This window comes from Myotis nattereri (genome assembly GCF_964212035.1).
Source record: "Myotis nattereri genome assembly, chromosome: 5".
Classification (NCBI taxonomy): domain Eukaryota; kingdom Metazoa; phylum Chordata; class Mammalia; order Chiroptera; family Vespertilionidae; genus Myotis; species Myotis nattereri.
This window is the reverse complement of record NC_138080.1, coordinates 24,992,657-25,017,098: the sequence shown is the minus strand read 5'-3', so window position 1 is coordinate 25,017,098 and position 24,442 is coordinate 24,992,657. Positions and strand designations below refer to the sequence as shown.

The window sequence follows — 24,442 nt, the reverse complement described above, 5'->3', positions numbered from 1 at the left end:
GGCGAAGGAAATAAAGAGTTGATCAGAAAAGGAAGGAAGGAAGGAAAGTTTATTCTGCGTCCCCGGGAGACCCACATACCCCCAAGGACAGAGCACTAGGATTCACGCCAACAGGGAGAGGGGCGCTTTTTTTATACTGCAGTTGGGTGAGGGGCGGGGACATGAGCTGAGGTATTCAGGTGAGGAAGTTTCCGCTGCAGGGGGTCAGCAAGGTATTCAGGAAGGAGTCAGTATCTGTGTGGGGTCGGTATTGATTCAGGGAGAAGCCAGTATCTGCGTCTGGCATGCTGATCTGTTAGAAATGCCAGGGGGAGTCCATTATCTCGTCACATGTCTGCATGTATCCGATCCTGGGCTCTCTCCAACCTAACAATCCCCAGGAGGGGGCATGCAGGAGGCAACCAATCAATGATTCGCTTTCATCATTGATGTTTCTACCTCTCTCTCCCTCTCCCTTCCTCTCTGAAATCAATAAAATATATTTCAAAAAAAGAACCACCTCCTCTTACCACACAACCACAGTAATTGAAGCACCTTGGAGAACAGCATGAAGTAGCCTCAGCAAAGCGACCAGCTCTCCCTATTTTTTCCTGTGAGAAGTAGAGCATTTTCTGCCCAGATGGGGACACAGCTGGAACCATACAATTCCAAGGGCAAGTACCAGCAGGGTGTGGAAGGGCAGGGATGCAAGGTAATTTCTGCAGCAGCAGGTTCCTGAAGTTCAGCAGTGTGAGAGAAGAGACCAAACATAGGCATCTTCCCCAGTGAACTTGCATTCTTAGTAGGAGGTCATTTGTTTGAGGGTTCTGAGATGGGAGAGGAAACAAAATAAAAAGCCAGAGGTATTCCAGACTAGAAAATCAGAATGATTTCTAGAAAAAATGCCTCGAGACTATTGTTTTCCAGATAGCTGTGAAAAGGAAGGTGAAAAAAAGGTGATGAAATGCAAATATATTCTCCATCTCTCAGTTCCTCATGGTGCATACCCACAGACCTTTCTTCCTGCTGTGTATGGTGACTGATGCCGCTCCTCCCCGTGTGGGCCTCCTGGTAAGCTGAGTCCTGGGTGAAACGTGTGCCCTCCTTTCCTCTCTCCATTGAGGTCACCTGTGGTTCTGTGGCTCTGCCCTCAGGCTGCCTGTGTCAGATGGCCTCCAGGTTCTTCTGTGTCCCAGGCTCGATGGGTTACTGCAGCTGTTTGGGTGGGGCTGCTTGTCTCGGATGATACTAAAGGTGAGCATTTCCTCAGGGACTGGAGAGAGGCAATGATCAGAGCCAGGAATCTGACCTGGTTCATCCCATGAAGAGGATGCCTGGCAAGGAGTGATTTCATCATTGTCAGAATGAATGTTATGCTCGTATCACAGACTCACCAATCAGGGGGGTTATTACTTCGATGAAACCCAGATTTCTAAGTCTCATTATTGTGGATTAAACAGTGTAACCACAAGTAAGTGACTGAGTCACAAGTGAGAAAACCTAACCACCTACTTGTATTTTCCATGTCAGGAACATTTTCTCTCTGAAAGGGCGAGGGCTATGCCCTCCATCTTGCCCCGTACCCTCCATGTTGGGGCAGCCGCCATGTGCTCAGGAAAGTACCTTCTTCCCGGAAGCCCAGGCCTCTGCTGGCCACGCCCGGAGTCTTCTTAAACTAACCAATGACAATCAAGGGATGTGCGCGCCATAGAGATGACCACATCCTGTGTAAGAAGACCCGACTGGCGCCTGGCCAATCGGCAGGGCCCACAGTCAGCTCCCCTCCCCTCACACCACCCCCTATTAAAACCCTGTTTTTCCCATGGTGGGGGACTCTGCTTCCAGTCGCTGCATGGGCCAGGAGGCGGAGCTGAGCTAGCTCAATAAAGGACCCTCTGCTTTTGCATCGGACTGGCCAGCTCCCTGGTGTGGTTTTCTTGGGGATCTTGAAATCTGGGCACAACACTCTCTTTAATTAAAAATGTCTTTTAAATTGTTTTTTAAATTCTTTTAAAACATGTGTTGTTGTTCTTTTTACATGTTGTTAATCCTCACCCAAGGATATTTTCCCCATTGATTTTCTGAGAGAGTGGAAGGAAGGTATAGAGACAGAGAGAAACATGGATGTGAGAGAGACACATCCGTTAGTTGCCTCCTGCAGGTGCCTGCCCAGGGGTTGGATGGAGCCTACAACCAAGGTAGTGCCTTTGACCTGAATGGAACTCATGGGCTTTCAGTCCAAGGGCTGATGCTCTTAACCACTGAATAAAGTCAGCTAGGGCTAAATATGTTTTTATTGTCATAGAGGAAGGCAAAGGGAGAGGGAGATAGAAATATCAATGATGAGAATCCTCCAGGGCTGCCTCCGCCCCCTAATGGGGATCAGTCCGCAAACCTGGCAAGTGCCCTGGACTGGGAATCAAACTGTGACCACCACTGAGCCACACGGGAGGGTATGTCAGGACCATTTTTTAAAGTTAACCATTCTTCCCAACCGGCATGGCTCAGTGGTTGAGCGTTGATGTATGAACCAGGAGGTCACAGTTCGAATCCTGATCAGGGCACATGCCCGGGTTGTAGGCTCAGACCTCAGTGTGGGGTGTGCAAGAGGCAGCTGATCAATGACTCTCTCTCATCAGTGATGTTTCTGTGAGATCCATGCCAAAAGGAGCCAGGCCAAGAGACGTTGTGAGAATTTAAGAAACTTTATTACCTTGTCTCACAGCGGCTGAGACTATTGTGTGGGCGTCAGCCGGGCAGAGTAGGGAGAGCGGGATATTTATGTCTCTAGTGAAGGTCAGTCAGAGTACCCAGTCGGACCAGGTGCAGGTGGGGGCCAGGTGTAGGCGGCCCGCTGGGAACTGGGTGAGGCGGTTTACTGCAAACCGAAGACCGTTATCATGAAACCTACAATGAGAATGATAGGAAAATCGCAGGGAGGGGCAAGAGCCCCCAGCAGGGCACAACGGAGTGCAAGAATGTGCCTAACAGTTTCTATCTCTCCCTCTTCATTCCTCTCTGAAATGAATACATATATATATATATATATATATATATATATATATATATTTAAAAAGTCAACCATTCTAAATATCCAGAAGTCACCTTTATTTTTTCCACGGAAAGGATGGTTTGTTTTTGGTTTCAATGCTCTTTTTGGGAATCTGACTGTAGTTCTGGAAAGATACCCACCTAATGCATCCCTACTACCTGAGCCTGTGCACCTTTTTGTAAATCCACAAGTCAGACTCCAGTGTCAACAAAGATGAAAATGGAGCCAGATTCCTTAGGTGCCTTTTCAGTGTGTGTGTTTGCAAGGAAGGACCACTGTTCCCTGGGAATCTCAGCGCTGCCTCTCAGTGCAAATGTCCCTGGACAGGAGATCTGGCCGCTTTGGGCGCAGGCCTGTGCACCTCAGGCGCTAGGGGGCGATGTCGTGAGAAGTGTCGGTCACGGAGCTGGGCGCCAGGTGGGTGGGGCTATTGGGAGCGGGTGGGGGCACCTATAGCTGCAACCGCGCGGAAGGCCTGCTGGCTCCGGCTGAGATCCGGCCGGCACTTTTCTTGCCCTTAAAACCGAAGGTTGCTCTGCCCGCTTGTGTGGAGCTGCGACCTGTAAGGCGTTGGGAGCTGCAGGCGGACTCGGGAGGCCCAGGAACCAGAAATGGTGAGTGTGCGGCCGGGCGCGGGGACGGGGAGGAGGCGCGGGTGGAGCCGCCGTGGCGGGACCGTCTCTCCACGGTCAGGTCCGGAGCCTGCGGACCGAGGCGCCGGGGGCTCCGCTGAAACTGCAGGCCCCTCGGGCTCGCAGGGCGGGGCCCAGCCGGGACCCGGGCGTCCAGTGTGTCCCCGCGGCAGGGCCTTGGGCTGCGGAGCGCGTCTGGGCAGCTCTGCACCCTCATCCCCGCGGCTCCGCAGTCGGTGCGGGGACCACGGGGAGGGTCATGGGGACAATGGTGACTCGGCCCCCGCGGTTCGTGCACGGGAGGAGCTGTGGTCTGTGGGGCCCCCTGTCCCTCCTTTCTCCCCAGAAGGACCCCGTTTTCTCCTGAGTTTTGATGCTTGTGGAGCAGGCTCTCACGTCCACCCCCTGCCCCCCAGGCCTAGCTCTGCAACAAGTGCCTGCATTTCCAGGCTCTCCCCCGAATCCTAACCGCCATCTTCCTTCTCTGAGTCACAGCGTCTTTATCAGCTATTTGTTTTGTGGTGCTTTTCAAACGGTTAAAAACAAAATTCAACTGAGTGAACTGGAAGGTCTAACTGGCTTGATTCCCCTTTCCCGAAAAGGGCTGCATCTTATCTAGAAAATAAAATCTCAGAGGAGCTGTTCACAATGGAAGGCGTTTACAAAAGGCAGAAAGGAGGTTAAAGGATTGCTTCAGGCAGAGTCACCGTTCCTTAGGGGAAGGAACAGCTGGAGTCTTATTAGGCAGATTAGTCTTGACTAGGAATTACAGAGTGATTGGTATAAAATTTTATTCCTGGGAGAGGTTGAAACTGCACACCCAGCTGGTGTGCTCAGTTGGTTGAGCATCCTCTCATGCATCAGGAGGATTCAGGGTCAGGATGCCAGGATTGGGGGCTTCCATCCCCAGGAGGGGACCTGCAGGAGGCAACCAATTGATGTTTTTCTCTCAAACATGTTTCTATTTCTCCATCTACCTTTCTCCATCTGAAATCAATTAAAACTTAACACTAAAAAAAAAATTTTTTTTTCTTTTTCTTTTTTTTTTTTTTTAAATACACTCATATACCCTTTAGCCTGGGGAGTACATCTTAGGCAATTTACACAATTTGTACAAACCTGCATGGTGTAGCCTACTGCACACCTAGGCTATATGGTATAGCCTTTTGCTCCTAGCCTAAAAACCTGTACAACACAACACGTTGCTGTACTGAATGCTGTAAGCAATTGCAATGCAATGGTAGGAAGCATTTATGAAAAGGTGCAGTAAAAATGTGGTGTGCAAGGTAGGAAATGGTACATCCGTGTGGGGCACTGATCCTGAATGGGCTCCAGGACTGGAGGCTGCTCTGCAGGAGTCAGTGATTGATGAGTGAATTTGAAGGCCTAGGACGTTACTGTGCACGACTGTAGACTTTATCACAGTGTACACTTAGGCCAGGAAATTTACAAAACAACAGATTCAATCAAGCCCAGGAGGCAATGATGCAATCAACAGGCACAGTCAACCGAAGACCTCTGAGGCTGCTGCCCGCATAAAAGAGTATATTGTTGTTGTTGTTTTTTAAAAAAGAGCATATTGTTCAACAACAAACTTTTTTATTTCTCACCCCAGGGTATTTTCCCCCCATTGTTTTCTAGAGAGAGTGGAAGGGAGAGAGAAGTGGAAAAGACACAGAGAGAAACATTGACTTGAGAGAGACACATCAACTGGTTACCTCCACATTTCTGTTATTCCCCGGGGAGAAGAGAGGGTTGGAGCTTCACTCCTGGGGCTGCTCAGGTGTCCCTCGCTCCTCCCCCAGGGACTGGCCCTCTCCAGGGTTTCTTTCTGTCTCAATCTGGAGAGTACAGGATGTGGAACCTTCTGAAAGTGGCTCCCCTTCTGTCCTGTGGGAGCAGGCTGCTCATCTGAGCTGAATCCAACCTATGTGTTTCTTTCCTTTGGGTCCCTTATCCACCGAATAGTGCAGCCTTTGAATCTAGTTTCCCTGAGCGCTTGGATTCTGACAATATCGGTTAATTGAAGGTTACAAGGTGGATAAATCAAGGAAATTGTAAAAGCAAATAGTTTTTTCTTTTTCTTTTTTTTTTATAGGCTATAGAAATTCAAGATGTGGGAAGAAGGTATTTAAGTTTTCAGGCACATTTTTATTACTTTTAGATCAGTGTTTGTCTGGGCATGTCTCTAGAGACCTCTAACATTTAAAATGGTAGCAACTGCATTTTTATTTTAATTGATGTGAGGACAGCTATTAAAAGCTCATGTAAAGCTCTGAAACGTCAATACATTTTAGGAGCTAAACTCATACCCCTCTTGCATTGTTGAATATGTTACTTATTCATGAAAATATCCCTGTGAGACATAGAGGAAGGGCAAACTAGATGAATAGCCTCTTAGCAAGAGATTTGGAAATTTACATTGTGTGTGGTTTGTATCTGTTATTATAACAGGTCTGTACCTGTTGTTATTTAAAGGAATTAAAGCCTAGAATGGTTCCCTAAGTGCAAAAGATAAAAATAAAGAATATGAATTTCTACATTTAAAAAAAATAAACCTACAGGCCCTAGCTGGTTTGGCTCAGAGGATAGAGCATTGGCCTGTGGACTGAAGGGTTCAATTCCGGTCAAGGGCACATGCCTGGGTTGTGGGCTTGATCTCCAGTAGGGGTCATGCAGGAAGCAGCTAATCAATGGTTCTCTCTCATCATTGATGTTTCTATCTCTCTCTCCCTCTCCCTTCCTCTCTGAAATACACATACACACACACACACACACACACACATACACACACACATATAAAATAAATTAAATAAATAAATAAATAAATAAATAAATAAAATGAATCTGCAGGATAGAAAAGTCCAACTTAAGACTCACTGCCCACATATGCTGGTCCCTCCAGCACTTGTTACTCCAGTCCCCTCCAATACAGTTTTGATCATTGCTTAGCAAACATCCCAGTGTATACCAAGTCTAGCCACTACCCCTGGATGCTCGCACACCTTTGTGGTGGGGCAGAGCCTCGGGAAGTCCTCAGGGTGAGGCCAGCAGAGTTTATCAGGCGCAAACAGACCAGAATTTGGCCATGTGAAGGAAGGACTCTGTATGGGTCGTATCTGGTAAGGAAAAATGGCCCCAGACCTAGAGCCACACAACTCAGTCTGTGCCAGATTCTCCAGGAGGCCCATCTCTGTAGGGCAGAGCCACCTAGAGTCAGAAGGTGGGGCTAGGGGATCTCCCTTGAGGGGGGAGGTGCCCATCAAGCTTTGGGGAAGGTGGGTGGAGTGGCCCTCACCCCTGCACAAACAACTCAGTCTGTCCTGGATTCTGCCCAGACCCCTGGAAGGTGGAACTACCAGGAGTCGGGCGGGTGGGGCTGCATGGAGCCCAGAGAGTGGGTCTCTAGGGGGTCTCTCCTGAGGGAGGCATAGTCAGGTTCATGGGACACTTTGGGGAATGACCCCTGCCTCGGAGCCACACAGCTCAGTCATTGACACCTCAGAGTCTGCACAGACCTCTACACCCCTGCCCAGGCAGCGGACTCCTCAGCAGAGCGCAAGCTCCACAGGGTTTTTCTTGCCTTGTGATAAGCAGCTGGACTAGGCACTTTTTCATGGTTGCCTGCTGACAGCTTGAGCCTCAGCCGCTCTTGTCCCTATTGCCTCCTACTTGAACAAGCTGATAAGAAAGCCTGGGTGGTGTCTCCTATAGAGCAGGCAGGTGATTCAAACCACAGAATCCCTGCCTGTGCAGAACTCTTGCCCAGGACCCATCTTCGAGGCCCCACATGACCACACCAGGCTCCATTTCTGGCTCTGAAGCCAGGTCTCAGGTGCTTGAGAGGCCAGCCCGGCCCTCCTGAGACCTCTATGTGAGTCCTAAGGCTTTTCTTAAAAATATATTTTATTGATTTTTTTCAGAGAGGAAGGGAGAGGGATAGAGAGTTAGAAACATTGATGAGAGAGAAACATCGATCAGCTGCCTCCTGCACATCTCCCACTGGGGATGTGCCTGCAACCCAGGTACATGCCCTTGACCGGAATCGAACCTGGGACCCTTCAGTCCACAGGCCGACGCTCTATCCACTGAGCCAAACCAGTTAGGGCTTAAGGCTTGTCCTGCTCTCCTGGTGTGGGTGTGAGGGGTGTGACACACCAGCATCACTCTCATCCACGCCTCTGCAGGTGAACATGACGCTTGAAGTTGCTGCCAGGAACAGCACATCCCTACATTACCAGCCGTGTGGGTCTGTCTTCTGTTTCTCAGACTTGCTGACCTGTGGCTGCTGGGTGCTGGGCGGATGGTGCTGGGAGCTGTGCTGCCCCATGTGGCATTGCTGAGCCTGTTGTGCCTCACTTCTATGTACCAGAGTGGGAGCTTTCATGCGTTTCTAGGCAACTGGCAGGCAGAGTATGGTATCGGGGCCCTCTTTAACGTGGTCCTGATGTCTTTGCCAGAATTTATCTCTGTGTTGGAGTGAAGCTGAGACATACTCCAGGGATGAGGGTTGAAGAGGGTGAGTACACCTGTACAAGAGGTGCCACTTCTGAAAGAGCAGTTATTTAAATAGAGAGAAAGAGAAGAGAAGGAAAGGCAGCCATTCCACCCCTCTAATACCAGGAGGCTCCCCAGGACTCTTAGTACCTCTGCTGCTGCTGCCCCTGCCTTTACTACAACACAGATCCTGACCCTCAGGCTTCAGGGGACAAACCCATGGCCTCACTGTGGTACAGCTGTATACCTGACTTAACTCCAGGGTCTTTTATTTTATTTTATTTTATTTTATTTTATTTAAATATATTTTTATTGATTTCAGAGAAGAAGGGAGAGGGAAAGATAGAAACAGTGATGAGAGAGAATCATTGATTGGCTTCCTCCTGCATGGCCCCCTACTGGGGATCAAGCCTATAACCTGGGGCGTGTACCCTTGACTGGAATCGAACCCGGTACCCTTCAGTCTGCAGGTTGATGCTCAATCCATTGAACCAAACCGGCTAGGGCAACTCCAGGTTCTTTAAAACTTGCAAAGCAACTACTTGTCATGGGGTGGTTCCTAACCCTGATGGCTCTGCTATGAGGCCTCTGGAGGAAAACTGTATAAATGCCAGGGTAGAGAGGACACCCTCCCCCAAGTATATCCACAAAAACTCAAATCAGAGAAGGACCAAAGGAAGGAGCCCCCCCTTGCCCCCCCCCCCCAAAGAAAAATATTCAGAATTAGAACCAATTGAAAATTAAAACTATATTTAAAAATTTACACAACAAAACAGGTAAAGGTACACTACTTGGCTTTGGGGCCTCTGCAACATAGGTTCTGAATCAATTTTGCTGTAATACACTTGTTCACAAACCTTCAAGCAGTTCATCTGTACTAGGTCTTGTTATGGGTTAGCTCAGCGAGATAGACCACCGACTCAGAATTTAAATTTTAAGAGCCTTTATTAAGCTGACCAGCTGACTGCTAGCCGTGTCCTTCCCGTAAGAACCCACAGCTTGCAGTGCAGACCAAGAGTACAGCAAGACCTTTTATCTGCAATACTACAAAGTATTTTTTTAAAAAAGAAAAAACAAACTGCAAAGCGGTTCATTAGCCGTTCCTGGTACTGGCAGGGTAAAAAGTTTACATAAAATTTACGAGCAGGGTCACACCTGGCTGGGTTCAATCATAACACATTGCTTTTCTAGCGAGATAATTAGCAATTTTTCTCTCCCATGGTCCCTGCCCCTCAGCCTACTTAGTAATTCTTTGTTGTCAGGCTCCTGCCCCTAGCACAGTCTCAAATTACAGTTATACCTGGAGCCGCATAAATTTAAGCCAGGTACCTTTGATGATCTTAGGTGGTGCTAATGAATATAACAGTGAATGAATTGAACTGTGACCTCCTGGTTCATAGGTCAACACTCAGCCACTTGAGAGGCCTGCCCTGCTCTCCCCAGACACTTCCATTATGAAAGTCAAGCCCTTTCATACCCTCGAGGTGTGTGTGTTGTTATTTGTGTACACATCTGAACCAAATTTTGGGTGGGCTTCCACCTACCTGTGCAGGAGATAATAACAGTTTTAGAATAGGTAATGTTGCATATTATGTAATACTCTGCTTTATTTATTTATTTATTTTTTATTGCTTAAAGTATTACAAGGGGTATTACATATGTCTCCTTTTTCCCCCCACCATTGACAATCCCCTGGCCTCCCCTACCCCCCAGTGTCTTATGTCCATTGGTTATGCTTATATGCAGGCATATAAGTCCTTCAGTTTCTGCTTTATTTATTATTCTATTGATAAATCCTCCAGATTTAAAAAAAAATCAGTTTACAGCACTTTTAAAAAAATTGAGCTAACATTGGTTATTAACATGTTTCAGGTGTACAACGTTATAATTCAGTATCATTTTACACCAGAGCTTTTTCATATCCTCTTAATACCAAAGTAATAAACATTTTTATATGTGATCTTTCATCTTCTGTTAATTATGTTTTGCTTCTTTCTCCATTTTTAAATTACGTGTCTGTTCACTTTTACTCTGAAAACTACCCTTTTTAAAAAAATATATGTTTTTATTGATTTCAGAGAGGAAAGGAGAGGGAGAGGGAGAGAGAGATAGAAACATCAATGATGAGAGAGAACCATTGATCAGCTGCCTCCTGCACGCCCCTCCCTGGGGATTGAGCCTGCAACCCAGGCACATGCCCCCACCGGGAATTGAACTGTGACCTCCTGGTTCATAGGTCGACGCTCAACCATGAGCCACGCTGGCTGGGCTGAAAACTAACCCTTTTATATTGCATGTATTATAGATATTTTTCTCCCCCTTTTTTGTCTACTTTTTAATTACCTTAAATTTAATGTATTTAAATTTATCACTCTTTTCTTATATGAGAATATTCTCCCTTGTGTCAATAAATCATTTACCTGTAACTCCTAGAAGTGGCCCAGTTTTATCTTTCACATTTAAATCTACAATGAATTGGCTATTGCCCATGGAATAGAAGGGAATACAATGCATTTTTTCCCAGTTAAATAACGTCTATATCTGTCCCATGAATTAAAGTGTTCATGATATTTGCCACTCCTCTACAATGTCTGCTCTGTCCTTGACCAACTTAAAGAATTATCTTTGATCATCTTAAATGCTAGCCCATGGAAGACACCTTTCTTCCCCTTGGTCTGTTTGTTTTTCTCTCTACTAATACTGTACCACCTGGAATATTTTAGCTTAAAAATATTTTATGTATGTTAGGTAGACCACTGCTTTCTTCCTTTTTTTATATTTATTGATTTTAGATAGAGAAAGGCAGGTAGAGAGTGAAACATCGATTTGTTTTTCGACTTATTTAACCAGTTGAGTTACCCGGCCAGGGCCCTCTTTATTCTTCGGAAGAATGTCCACTTTTGGACATTTTTTCCTCTATTAGTTTTGAAGGTTAGTTTTTGTTGATGCCAGAAGAGTCTGGTTTGGGGATTTTTGAGATTTGATACAGATATTATTTGGGAGACATGACATCTGGGTGATACATGCCATCTTTTCACTTATTTCATTCTACTTTGACATTATCCAATACACAATTTTTTAATTTTCCTATTAAGGTCTTATTCTTTTTTTTTTTTTTTAACATTTATTTTAAATTTCAGAGAGGAAGGGAGAGAGAAATAGAAACATCAATGATGAGAGAGATCATTGATTGGCTGCCTCCTGCAAGCCCCCTACTGGGGATCGAGCCTGTAACCCAGGCACGTGCCCCTGACTGGAATCGAACCTGGGACATTTTCCTTTGACCAGAATTGAACCTGGGACTCTTCAGTCCACAGGCCAACACTTCACCCACTGAGCCAAACCAGCCAGGGCTATGGTCTTATTCTTATTTAATACTGAATGAAATTTATTAGTAATTTGGAGGAAGCCAGGAGCAAGCTTCCAAATAATGTCTCTGAGTATAATAACATAGGATGGGCTCAGTTCTCCAAAGAAAAAGTTGAATACACCTGTGAATTATTGTCTACCATGGAAGCACCCCAGAGACTCAGTTCTCAGAGTGTTTGGGGCCTGATCGCATAGGCTGAACATGTAACAAAATCATAGCATCTATAAAGGAAAATAGGAGTTTGCTCTATACCGTATTGTGTGCATAAACGCTTTATGCAAATGGAGGTACTTATATATGTTAAGTTTATGGGGTTATTCCCAAATCTTAGTACCTTGATACTAGCAGGAAATGAACTTTGTGAGCAAGCATTTCTAGAATAAGCAATTTTGGGTTTGCTAATGTGCACTATTATTTACAGACAAGGTACTTTTTAAAAACATGTATTTTTTATTAATTTTAGAGAGGATGGGGGAAGGAGAGAGAGATAGAAACATCAATGATGAGAGAGAATCATTGATCGGCTGCCTCCTGCACTCCCCCTAGTGGGGATCAAGCCTGCAACCTGGGCATGTGCCCTTGACCTGAATCAAACCTGGGGCCCTCCAGTCTGCAGGTTGACGCTCTATCCACTAAGCCAAACCAGCTAGGGCCAGACAAGGTACTTTGCTATGCACTGTGTTATGAACAAGCACTATTGATCCTCTATAGAAAAAAATACTTAGGGCTGAACCAGACAGTTTGTCTTACTCCTTACTCTCCCTGGACCTAATATAAGCGAGGTTTTCCTATTTTGTCATTGCTCTACTGAATAGATCATTGTTTTGTGTGTGTTTTTTTTTTTGCATCAGAAGTGGTGAGTGGGAACCTTCTCTCTGTTCCCCACACACAGATGTCAATGGGTTATTGATCTCTTTTGGGGACCAGCATTTAGGGGAATTATGCTTTTGATTCTTTTATAGTTATTCCAGTGACTTTCCAGCTTAAAATTTGGAGGCTAATTTTCCTCAGTAGAGTATCAAGTACCAATATCTTCAAATGTTGAAACACTGTTACATCAAAGTCCCACTAACTCACAATTTGATATCATATATACTACATAATCAAAGTTCCAATCTTTCACTGCACATTAACAAACTTACTAGGAAAACTGCCACATCAGTGATGTTACAGAGGCACAAAATTCTGATAGGGAGAGCCCAGGTCAAGCAGTGGTTTTCTTTAGGAAACAATTCTACCAAAAACATGTGAATAGAAGTAATTTAAAATGTTCAAGAGCCCGGCTGGTATGGCTCCTGAGCATCCACCTATGAACCAAGAGGTCATGGTTCGATTCCAGGTCAAGCACATGCTTAGGCTGTGGGCTCAATCCCCAGTGTGGGGCGTGCAGGAGGCAGCCAATCAATGATTCTCTCTCATCACTGATGTTTCTTTCTCTTTCTCCCTCTTCCTTCATCTCTGAAATCAATAAAAATATATATTAAAAAAATGTTCAAGACATAGCAAATGCATTACCGATCCCAAATTGCCATTTAGTATGCTTTGTATTATTGGATATAAAAACTACCCCCATCTATGAAATGTTAAGCTGACAACCAAGACAATCAAAACCTCCCATATTCAATATTCCATTTTTTTTTTCTGGTTGTACCAAAAAATAAACAAGCAGCAAATGATTTCATCTTTTTTTTAAAAAAAGCATTTACACTTTAAAAAGTGGAATGAGGTGGAATTCCCTCCTTCTTAAAAATGTTTCTAGGGCTACTAAAAAACTTGCATTTACAAAATAGTTGATAAAAATATTCCTCTGGATTGTACAAGAAGGGAGACAGGGGCCACGGATAAGACAAGATACGTGATATTAGTCAGACTTGGCTTCTTTTCCGTCTGCTTCATCGGAGGCTGGCATCTCCTCCTTTTAGTCTTTCTGTTTTCCGCAGGTAGTCAGTTCCTGGTCAGCCACTTCTGCCTGCTTTCCCTTTGTTCCCCTTTTCCCTTTTGTTTGCTCTTTTTTGTCTGCAAATATATCCTTCCCTGTTGCCTGTTTTTGGCCTTGCTTCCACTTTGCAAGAGCAGGTTTGGCTGACAACCTCGCCGACCTCCTCTTGGGCTCCTCCTTGGCCGCCCCCTCAGCAGAGCTGACCTTCCTCCTGGGCATCCTGGCAGCAGGGCAGGCGCATGCTGGTTGCCTGAAGGCTTCTGTGCGCCTAGTGGCTTCTCCAACCTGGGCTGCCTCAGGTACAACCCCTAGATGGGGAATTGAACCCTACCTAGACACCTCTGTGTGGGGGCTGATGCTCTAACCCCTGAGCAACACTGGCCAAGGCTACCACAGCTTTTTTTATCCATCCACCTATGGTGGGCACTTGAGCAGCTATCAGATCTTTTCTTTAAAATTTTTTAAAAAACATTTTTGTATGGTTATAGAAAGAGAAAGGGAGAGGGAGAGGGAGAGAAACATTGATGTGAGAATAAGACATCTATCTGCGGCCTCCTGCACGCCCTCTACTGGGGATCCAGCTCACAACCTGGGCATGCACCCCCACTGCGAATGGAATGGCTAACCCGTTGGTACACAGGATGACACTGAACCAACTGAGCCACACTGGTCAGGGCTTGCTGCTTCCAAATCTTGTCTATCCTATCTAATAAAGCGGAATATGCTAATTGACCCTCATGCCATCACAAAGATGGCGGCGCCCACAGCCAATAAGGAGGGAATATGCTAATTGACTGCCACACCTTCAAAGATGGCAGTGCCCATAGCCAATAAGGAGGGAATATGCTAATTCCCTCAAAGATGGCGGTGCCCAGTCCCCTCAGCCCTGCCTGCCTCCGGAGTCCCCCAGTCCCCTCAGCCCCTTAGCCACCCAGGGCTACCCGAGGCTCAGGTAACCAGGGCCGGCCGAGGCTTACGCTGCTGGCAATGGCAGTAGCAGAGGTGTGATGGGGTGTTGTCTTCCCCTGATCCCCAGGTCGCCTCCTGCCCCGGAGGGCTCCTGGACTGTGAGAGGGGGCAGGCCAGGCTGAGGGACCCCCCCACCAGTGCATGAATTTTCATGCAATGGGCCTCTAGTTAAAAATAATGCTACAGCCCTGGCTGGTTTGGCTCAGTGGATAGAGCGTTGGCCTGAGGACTGAAAGGTCCCAGGTTTGATTCTGGTCAAGGGCATGTACCTTGGTTGTGGGCACATCCCCAGTAGGGGGTGTGCAGGAGACAACTGATCGATGTTTCTCTCTCATCGGTGTTTCTGACTCTATCTCTCTCCCTTCCTCTCTGTAAGAAATCAATAAAATATATTTTAAAAAAAATAATGCTACAATGAATATAGGGGTGCATATTTTCTTTTGAATTGGTGTTTTGGAGTTCCTTTGGATATATTCCCAGAAGTGGAATCTCTGGCTCATGAGGCAGTTCCATTTTTAATTTTTCACGGAAACTCCATACTGATACTTGTCAACTGTGGATTTATTGATGATGGCCATTCTGACAGGTGTGAGGTGATTTTTCAGTGTGGTTTTAATTTGCATTTCACTGATAATCAGTGACTTTTAGCATTTTTCATGTCTATTGGCCATCCCTATGTTCTCTTTGGAGAAGTGTCAATTCAGGTCCTTTGCCCATTTAAAAAAAAAAATACACACACACACACACACACACACACTAGAGGCCTATTGCACGAAGATTCGTGCAATAGGCCTTCTTTCCCCTGGCTGCCAGCACCAGTTTTCCTCTGGCACCCGGGACCCAGACCTTCACTCTGGACACCGCCTTCCATCTTCGCTCTGGACACAATCTTCGCTGCGGCTGGAGCCTTCAGTCTTTGCTCCTCGCTCCGGCCGGAGTCTTCAGTCTCTGGCCAGAGCTGCTCCTGTAGTTCCTTCCGCCCCCCCACCCTCCCCCTCCTAGCTTGATCGCTGCTTCATCTGCAGACCTCGCTGACCGGCTCCTGGGTTCCAGGGGGCCGCCTTGCCTGCAGCCTGGCTCTACGATCACGATCACGATCACGGGCCACAGGCAAGGCGGCTCCTGGGTCCCGGGGGCCACCTTGCCTGCGGCCTGGCTTTCCGGCAGCTCCTGGGGTCGTACATGGGGGCCTGGATTGTGGCTCCCGGTGTCCCGCCCTGCCTGTAGTATGCAAATTAGCCACCATCTTTGTTGGCGGTTAATTTGCATATCACTGATCAGCCAATGGTGCTGGTAGTAAAGATACGGTTAATTACCATGTTTGTCTATTATTAGATAGGATATATATGCTGGGTTCTTTTTGTGTTCTTTTATTTCCTTTTTAACAAAAATTCTCTCCAGATATGTTTTTTTATTGCTTTTGGAAAAATAGGAAGGGAGAGGGAAAGAGAGATACATCAATTAGTTGCCTGCCATACACACCCCAACCTGCAATCTAACCCACCACTGGGATATGTGCCGTGACTGAGAAGTGAACCCACAAACTTGTGGTGTACAAGACAGTGCTCCAACCAACTGAGTCACCAGGCTAGGGCTGTCCATTTTTTAATTGGATTGGCCATCTATATGCCCTCTTTAGAGACGTGTCTATTCAGGTCCTTTGCTTATTTTTTAATTGGATTGTGGGGGTTTTGGTGTTGAGTAGTATAAATTTTTGTTGTTGTTGTTAATCCTCATCTGAGGAATATTTTTCCATTAGTTGTTTGTTTTTTTAGAGAGACGGGAGGAAAGGAGAGAGAGAAACATTGATTGTTGTGAGAGACACATTGGTTGGCTGCCTCCCACACTCACTGATTGGGTCAGGGAACAAACCTGAACCCGCAATCCAGGTACATCCCCTTGACCGGGAATCGAACCCAAGACACTAATCAATGAGCCATAGTGGCCAGGGATTGTATATGTTCTTTATACATTTTGGGCAATTAACCCCTTATCAGACATTTCATTGTGGAATATGTTCTACCATTCAGTTAGTTGTCTTTTCATTTTGTTGGTGATTTCCTTTTAGTTTGATATAGTCCAAATTGTTTATTTTTCTTTTTTCAAAATATATTTTTGATTTTTTACAGAGAGGAAGGTAAAGGGATAGAGAGTTAGAAACATTGATGAGAGAGAAACATCCATCAGCTGCCTCCTGCCCACCCCTTACTGGGGATGTGCCCACAACCAAGGTACATGCCCTTGATCGGAATCAAACCTGGGACCCTTCAGTCCGCAGGCTGATGCTCTATCCACTGAGCCAAACCAGTTAGGGCTGTTTATTTTTCTTTTGTTTCCCTTTCCAGAGGAGATATATCAGAAAAAAATATTTCCAGGAGAAATGTTCAAGATTTTACTGCCTGTGTTTTCTTCTAGGATTTTTATGGTTTTCAGCTTTACTTTTTTTTTATATATATATATATTTTATTGATTTTTTACAGAACGAAAGGGAGAGGGATAGAGAGTTAGAAACATTGATTAGCTGCCTCCTGCACACTTCCAGCTGGGGATGTAACCGCAACCAAGGTACATGCCCTTGACCGGAATCGAACCTGGGACCTTTCAGTCCGCAGGCTGACGCTCTATCCACTGAGCCAAACTGGTTAGGGCTTGAGCTTTACTTTTAAGTCTTTAATCCATTTTGAGTTTATTCTTGTGTATGTTCTAAGAAGCTGGTATAGTTTCATTTTTTTTTTTTGCATGTATCTCCCCAATTTTCCCAACACCATTTATTGAATAGACTTAAATAGTCTGTTCATTGTATGCTCTTGCCTTCTTTGTCAAGTATTACTTGACCATAAATCCATGGGTTTATTTCTGGGATTTCTGTTCTGTTCCATTGATCTACATCTGTTTTTATGCCATTACCATGGTGCTTTGGTTACAATGGCCTTGTAGTATAATTGAATATTAGGTAGTATGACTTGTCCAGCTTTGTTGTTCTTTCTCAAGATTGCTGTGGCTGTTTGGGGTATTTTGTGGTTCCATATGAATTTTTGGAATATTTGTTCTAGTTATGTCAAGCATATGATTGGTATCTTGATAGGAACTGCATTGAATGTATAAATTGCTTTGGGTAGTATGGACATGTTAATGATATTAATTCTTCCTATGCATGAACACCATATATGTTCCACTTAAAGTTTACATTTCAATTACAAATTACATTTAATTTTATTTTGTATTCATTTCAGGTGTAGAACATAGTGGTTAGACAAATCTTTATAAATGTCCCCCCTGATATTTTTAATACCTCCCTGGCACTTTATGTATTTTGTAATCATGCCAATTCAACATGAAAATATTATGGATTGCAATGAAGGCCATTGTACATGTCAAGTCTTAAATTGTGCCTCAAGGTCAAGGCCCAGCTTACAGTGTTACTGTTTTGCTGTAAAGACTTTTCTTTTGTGTGATCTGTCTATGTGTCCTAAAAATTTGTATTAAGTAACCCTCAGGCTCATGAGTGGGAGGACTTTTGTAGAGTCTAAGTTGCCCTGCTTTCCTCATGCCTAAGCTCTAACTCTGATAACTTCTTAGCTCCATGAAATGAGACAGGCAAAAGAAGGTCAAACTGAGTCAGAAATAAATATTATATAAACAAATGATAATTCATACATCTCCAAAAGAATATTTTCGTTCAACCAGGTAGAGCTAAACACTTATAATAATCTGGAGTACTTCAGGATGATATGACCAATTACATTTTGTTACAAGTTGAATTTTCACATACCTCCTGGCCTCTCGTGTTTGGTAATGAGAATAGAAGAAAAAGCTTCTAACCTGGCTGGCATGGTTCAGTGGTTGAGCATCTACCTATGAACCAGGAGGTTATGGTTTGATTCCCGGTCAGAGCACAGGCTTGGGTTGTGGGCTCCATCACAAGTGTGGGGTATGTAGGGGGGCATCTGATCAAAGATTCTCTCCCATCATTGATGTTTTTATCTCTCTCTCTCCCTCTCCCTTCATCTCTAAAATTAATAAAACATATACTAGAAAAAGAAGAAAAACCTTCCAGGCCTTTATTGTATTTATAGTCATTAGAACGTTATACAGATACGATAGTGTGCTTCCTGGAATGCTGCATCATATGGTGGTTCTAAAGGAGATGAGTTTTCTCACCAGGAATTGATGTACTTAAAATAGACATATTTTGTTATCTTTTTCAAAGTGCTCTTTACCCTGACATTAGAGAGCAATGAAGTGATCACAATAAGAAAACCACATGGCAATAATTCCATGTGTTCATGAGGAAGTAAGTGTGGCCAATAAATAATAGTCTGATACCCAAGTCATAGAATGAATGTTGGGGAGCACATGTCATTTATGAACTTAGGAGTTATATATAGATCTCTTGTGCTATCTCTCTCATCCTTCCTCCTGTATACGTATGTGGGATGTTTTAGGACACAGTGGCCTTTGAGGATGTTAACGTGGAGTTCACCATGGAGGAGTGGGCTTTCCTGGATCCAAACCAGAAAAAACTCTACACAGATGTGATGCAGGAAACCTTCTGGAACCTGGCATCAGTAGGTAGTGATCACACCTTCTTACTTATTTAATCAATTACAAAACAAATGTTGTTTGCTCATCAATCTTGTTTTAAGAACTGAAATGTGAAAAGGGGAATGAATACATTGATAAACTGGGCATTGTCACAGTTCATTGTGTACCTGAAATTTAATCATTTTTTATATTCTTTAATAGTTTATAATGCTTTTTCTAGCATGTATTTTGGAAGAAAAATGTGAAGACCATGTCAGTGAAGATCAGTATGAAAACCATGGGATGAGGTGAGTCGCATTGACATGAAAAAGCATTAAGAGCATCTTTGCTTTTTTAAACAATATGTTTTTATATATTTATTTTCTTTATTTATATATTTAATGTTTTTTTTATTTATTTCAGAAAGGGAGAAAGAGAAACATCAATGATGAGAGAGAATTATTTAAGGCTGCCTCTTGTACGCCCCACACTCAGAATCAAGTCCAGAACCTGGGCATATGCCCTGTCCAAGAATTGAACACTGATCTCCTGGTTCAGAGGTCGGTGCTCAACCACTGAGCCTCACCGGGGGTGCAAAAATAATGTTTTTATTGATTTTAGTGTGTGGAGGTGAGAGGGAGAGATAGAAACATCAATTGGCTGCCTCCTGCATGCCCTGTACTGGGGTTAATAAGTCTGCAGTCTGGCCACATTGCCTTTTGGGGAATTGAACCAGCAAAACCCTGGTGGGTGGATCCATGCTTAACCACTGACCACATGGGCCCAGTCCACAAAAGAAGCTTTAAAACAGGTAATCCAATTGTATCAGCCCAGTTTTAAATTTACTGACTCTTATAATATTCTCATCCAAATGTTTTTTTCTGAAATATGATCTAGATGTTTAGTGTATAAAAATAATTACACTTGGAAACAGTATACAGAAGTACCATTAATGACTATAAGTGTTTTCATAACATCTATGATCCAACCTATTTTAGAGGTTTTAGGATATTTACATTCAAATATTGGATATCCAGATACGCTGCATTTCCCTTGAGAATGGTGAAAATGTCATTGTCATGGTATTAATAAATATTAAATTGTTAACAGAGTATTAATGATATGTTTCTGATTTTTACAGCAGTCATATGGTAGAGAGACCCTGTAAAAGGAAGGATGGTAGTCAATGCAGAGAAAACTTCAGCCAGATTCCAAATCATAATGAAAAAAAGGAAACTCCTACTGAAATAAAACAACCTAAATCCAAGTTGTGTAGGCAAATCTTCATGGGTTATTTATCCTTGAATAACCACCTGAGCTCTCACATTGGACCCAAACTATACCTGTGTCAGGAATATGAAGAAAACGATGATAAACGTAAGGAACCTGAGAAAGCTTTCAAGCATCACCAACATATCCAAAGCCATGAAGGCAGCCCCAGTGGGAAGGCTTTCCACTATTCAGCTTCCCTTAGAAATAATGAAAGAACACATATTGGTGGGAAACTGTATGAGTGTAAGCAATGTGGGAAAGGCTTTAGTCATCTTAGTTACTTTAAACTTCACAAAAACACTCATAGTGGTGAGAAACAATGTCAAAGTAAGCAACGTGGCAAAGCTTTCAGTTCTCCCAAGTACTCTGGAGAAAATGAAAGAACACATACTGCAGAAAAGCCCTATCAATGTAAGAAATCTGGTAAAGCTTTCAGTTCCACTTCTCTTAGAAATCACGAAAGAACACATACCGGCAAGAAACCTTACGAATGTAAGCAATGTGGGAAAGTCTTCAGTTTGCTCAGTTCTCTTAGAAATCATAAAAGAAGTCATGAAGAAAAGAAGCCTCATGAATGTAAGGAATGTGGTAAAGCATTCCGTCATTGCTGTTCCCTTCGAAAGCATGAAATAACTCATACTGGGGAAAAACCCTTTGAATGTAAGCTTTGTGAAAAAGTATTCTCTTCTTCAGTTGCCCGTCGACGTCATGAAAGAACTCATACTGGGGTAAAATGCTATGAATGTAAGCATTGTGGTAAAGGTTTCTATTATCAATCTTCTCTCCTAGATCATGAAAGAACTCATACTAGGGAAAAACCCTATGAATGTAAGCTTTGTGGTAAACTTTTCTCTCATTCAACTTCCCTCCAATATCATAAAAGAACTCATACTGGGGAAAAACCCTATGAATGTAAGCAATGTGGGAAAGCCTTCAGTTCTCCCAGCTCTCTTGGGAAACATAAAAAAAGTCATAATGGAAAGAAGCCTTATGAATGTAAGGAATGTGGTAAAACATTTCATCATCACTATTCCCTTAGAAATCATGAAAGAACTCATACTGGGATAAAGCCCTATGAATGTAAGCAATGTGGGAAAGTCTTCACTTGGCTCAGCTCTCTTGGAAAACATAAAAGAAGTCATGATGGGAAGAAGCCTCATGAATGTAAGGAATGTGGCAAAACTTTCCTTTATCCTGCTTTCCTTAGAATTCATGAAAGAGTGCATACTGGGGAAAAACCCTATGAATGTAGCCATTGTGGTAAAGCTTTCTCTTATCCAACTTCCCTCCGATGTCATGAAAGAACTCATGATAAGGAAAAACCCTAAGAATGTAAGCTGTGAGGGAAAGCCTTTATTCATCCCAGTTCCCTTCAAAATCACAAAAACTCTTAGTAGTGGAGAGAAATAATAAGGATTGAAAGAACTCACACTAAAAATAAGCTCTGTCATGTAAAGATTGTAGAAAAGCCTTTGACCATCCTAGTTTTGTTTAGTTTTGTTTTTTAATACACACCTGAGAATATTTTTCCATTGAGATATTGGAAGTCAGAGAGAAAGACAGAGAGCAATATTGATGTGAGAGAAGCACATCAATTGGTTGCCTACTGCATGCGACCAGACATGAAAACACACCCAGTGGAGAAAAGCTCTATAAATGTAAGGAATGTGGTAAAGCTTTCAGTTTCTACAAGTCTCTTAGAAAGCATGGAAGAACACATACTAGGGAAAAACCTTAAGAATGTAAGCAATGTGCAAAAACCTTCCATTGGATGTCACATGTTTGAAAACATAGAAGAATTCATAATGGAAAGAAGCCTCATAAATAAGGAATGAAGTAAACCTTTTTGTTATCCTTTCTCTTAAATATCATGAAATGTATACTGGGAAGAAACCCTATGAATGCAAAAAATGTGGGATAACCTACAGTCATCTCAGATCCTTTCAAATTCACAAAAATTCTCATAGTGGAGAGAAACCATAGCAATGTAAGGAATGTCGTAAAGCCTTCAGGATCCAACTAGTTTTTACAGACATGTGAAAACAAAAATGTATTGATAAACACTGTTAATGTAAAGAATAGCAAAGAACCTTCATTTATCTCTCAGCTCTGCCATCATGTATGATAATCCATATTAGGGATGGACCCTAGAAATGTAAGAGTTTTAGAAAGCATTCATTTTTTCCATTTTATTGTAAAGGATAACAGAACTCACTGAAGAGAAGCCCTGTCATGTAAAGATTGTAGAAGAGCCTTTGGCCATCCTAGTTCTTTACAAAATCATGGAGGGACTCACACCTAAGAGTAAGTATATGAACATAAGCAATGCAGGAGAGCCTTTCTTGGACATGTGAGAATGCACCTGGAGAAATAGTGTATACATATAGAGAAGGTGGGAAAGCCTTCAGCTGTCCCTTTTCCTTGGAAAGGTCATGAAAAAACTCAAAGTGTAAAAATGTATTGAATGTAAAAATGTAGGAAAACTTTCATGTTGCCTCATATACCTACAATACCATGTGAGAATGTACACTGTATAATTAACAACTGGAAAAAAAACTTAACAAAACCTTTTAACAAATACTTTCAGAGTAGCTAGAAAACTGCACTGGAAGGAAATCCTATTAGTGTAACTAACTGGTACATGTAAGCCTGCTGCAAATTAAGTCATATACTCCCCAAAACTCACAGCATTAAAGAAGTCCTATAAACTTTTGACATATTTGGTCATCATCAGTACTCATTCTTTTTTTACTAGTTTCTTTAAATTGATGCTTTAGAGTGAGGAAGGCAGAGAGAAGTAGAGGGAAACATCGATGTGAGAGAGAAACATCGATGGGTTGTCTTGCCATGTTCCCTGACCAGTAATGTGCCCTGACAGGTATTGAATGAATAGGCCCTACACATATATGTATTCTTTTTTAATTTTCAATTGAACTTGAGATTCACTATTATTTGCCATATATTTTTACATAGGTACTGTTCACTGTAGAGTCCCCCTGTGTATTATTTTCATGTTGTGTGTGTGTGTGTGTGTGTTGCTTTTGGCTGCAAATTGTGCCATGAAGTTCATATTAAGAAGAGAATATTTTAGGTTTTTTTTCTCATCTTTACCCTGCCAGCCAAGAATATCCTCAAAACAGCCAGCCTCTGCTTTACTTCCATTGATGTTGGGTGTAAGCTTTATAGTTGTTCACGATTCAACATTAAAGATCCAGCATAGGATGGTTTTTCCTGCAAGCCCATAGGTGTCCACCGGGCAACAAATGCAGACTGCATGGCTGAGGCTGTTTTCTGAAGGGTACGCAATATTCTCTAGATTGCATTTGCATGAGGTCTACTTTGACTAGAAATCATCTTGTCCTTTTGGTTCTACTACTGACTGTGATTCAGATGCCACTGTGACTGCTGCAATGGTGCAGTGCCAAAGAGCCCCATGACAGTTTGTTCTTGTACCACCTTCTGCAGTGAGGGCTCTGAGCCAGTCCTTCCATGTGAGAATCGGCACTTTCCTCATTGCAGGCAGACTCTGGATGTGTGGTGTCACTCAGAGCTGAGCCTAATCTCTCAACGTTTTCAGTTATCTTGGGTTGTATGTGATTAAAATTATGGCATTTTTCCTAATAAATGCATTTTTTAAAATAATGTTTTTATTGATTTCAGAGAGGAAGGGAGAGGGAGAGAGAGATAGAAACATCAATGATAAGAATCATTCATCAGCTACCTCCCGTACGCTCTCTACTGGGGATTGAGCCTGGAACAGTGCATGTGCCCTTGACCAGAATCAACCCGGGATCTTTTGGTTCGCAGGCTTACGCTCTATCCACTGAGCCCAACCATCTAGCACAATGCTTATGTAATTTTTAATGAAATATTAACTGTTTCCCCTACCGCTCATATGCTAAGAAATGTTATGGTGTTTTGGTATTTCCTGATGATGTATTTAATTATCCCATAGTAATTATGTATTTTCAGATCAATTTGTTATTTTTTCCATTTAATCATTATACACTCTGAGTCACAAGTGTCATGTGTGTACAATTAAGACATGGTTTCCTCAGGGAAATTATATTTTTTCTTATCTGTATACTATAATGTTTGGACCAGACTAGTTTCTTATTCGTTCAAAGTATTAAAAACTTCAGTCATGTATTTTTAGTTCCTGGAGCTAAAGACCAACAAAATGACATCTGCAGTAACAGAGAAATGTG

General features: G+C 43.3%; 2 protein-coding genes across 3 annotated transcripts; one reads left to right on the top strand and one right to left on the bottom strand.

Moving 5' to 3' along the window:
* Window positions 1-3,440: 3,440 nt before the first annotated feature.
* Window positions 3,441-22,952, top strand: LOC308519499 (uncharacterized protein). 2 transcript variants are annotated; one of them, XM_081091495.1, is made up of 4 exons: window positions 3,441-3,645; window positions 18,884-19,010; window positions 19,204-19,270; window positions 20,104-22,952. In XM_081091495.1, exons 1-4 carry the CDS (start codon window positions 3,643-3,645, stop codon window positions 21,560-21,562), a joined length of 1,656 nt encoding a protein of 551 aa, XP_080947621.1. In that variant the 5' UTR covers window positions 3,441-3,642; the 3' UTR covers window positions 21,563-22,952. The 2 variants fall into 2 exon arrangements, with proteins under 2 accessions (XP_080947621.1, XP_080947622.1); XM_081091496.1 differs by having other exon boundaries at window positions 3,464-3,645; window positions 18,884-19,006; window positions 20,104-22,776.
* LOC308519707 (non-histone chromosomal protein HMG-14-like) lies at window positions 13,392-13,688 on the bottom strand (the record flags this gene model as incomplete). The annotated part of the gene is given in 3 exon segments (XM_081091850.1): window positions 13,392-13,447; window positions 13,450-13,475; window positions 13,477-13,688. Coding segments are annotated over 3 exon segments (294 nt in total).
* Window positions 22,953-24,442: the final 1,490 nt, after the last annotated feature.

What these genes read in the sequence shown, in the direction of transcription:
- LOC308519499 (XM_081091495.1), top strand. An exon ending in CTGGAACCTGGCATCAGTAG is followed by an intron (nt 19,011 to 19,203) that starts GTAGTGATCACA and finishes TGCTTTTTCTAG; the next exon opens with CATGTATTTTGGAAGAAAAA. An exon ending in TATGAAAACCATGGGATGAG is followed by an intron (nt 19,271 to 20,103) that starts GTGAGTCGCATT and finishes TGATTTTTACAG; the next exon opens with CAGTCATATGGTAGAGAGAC.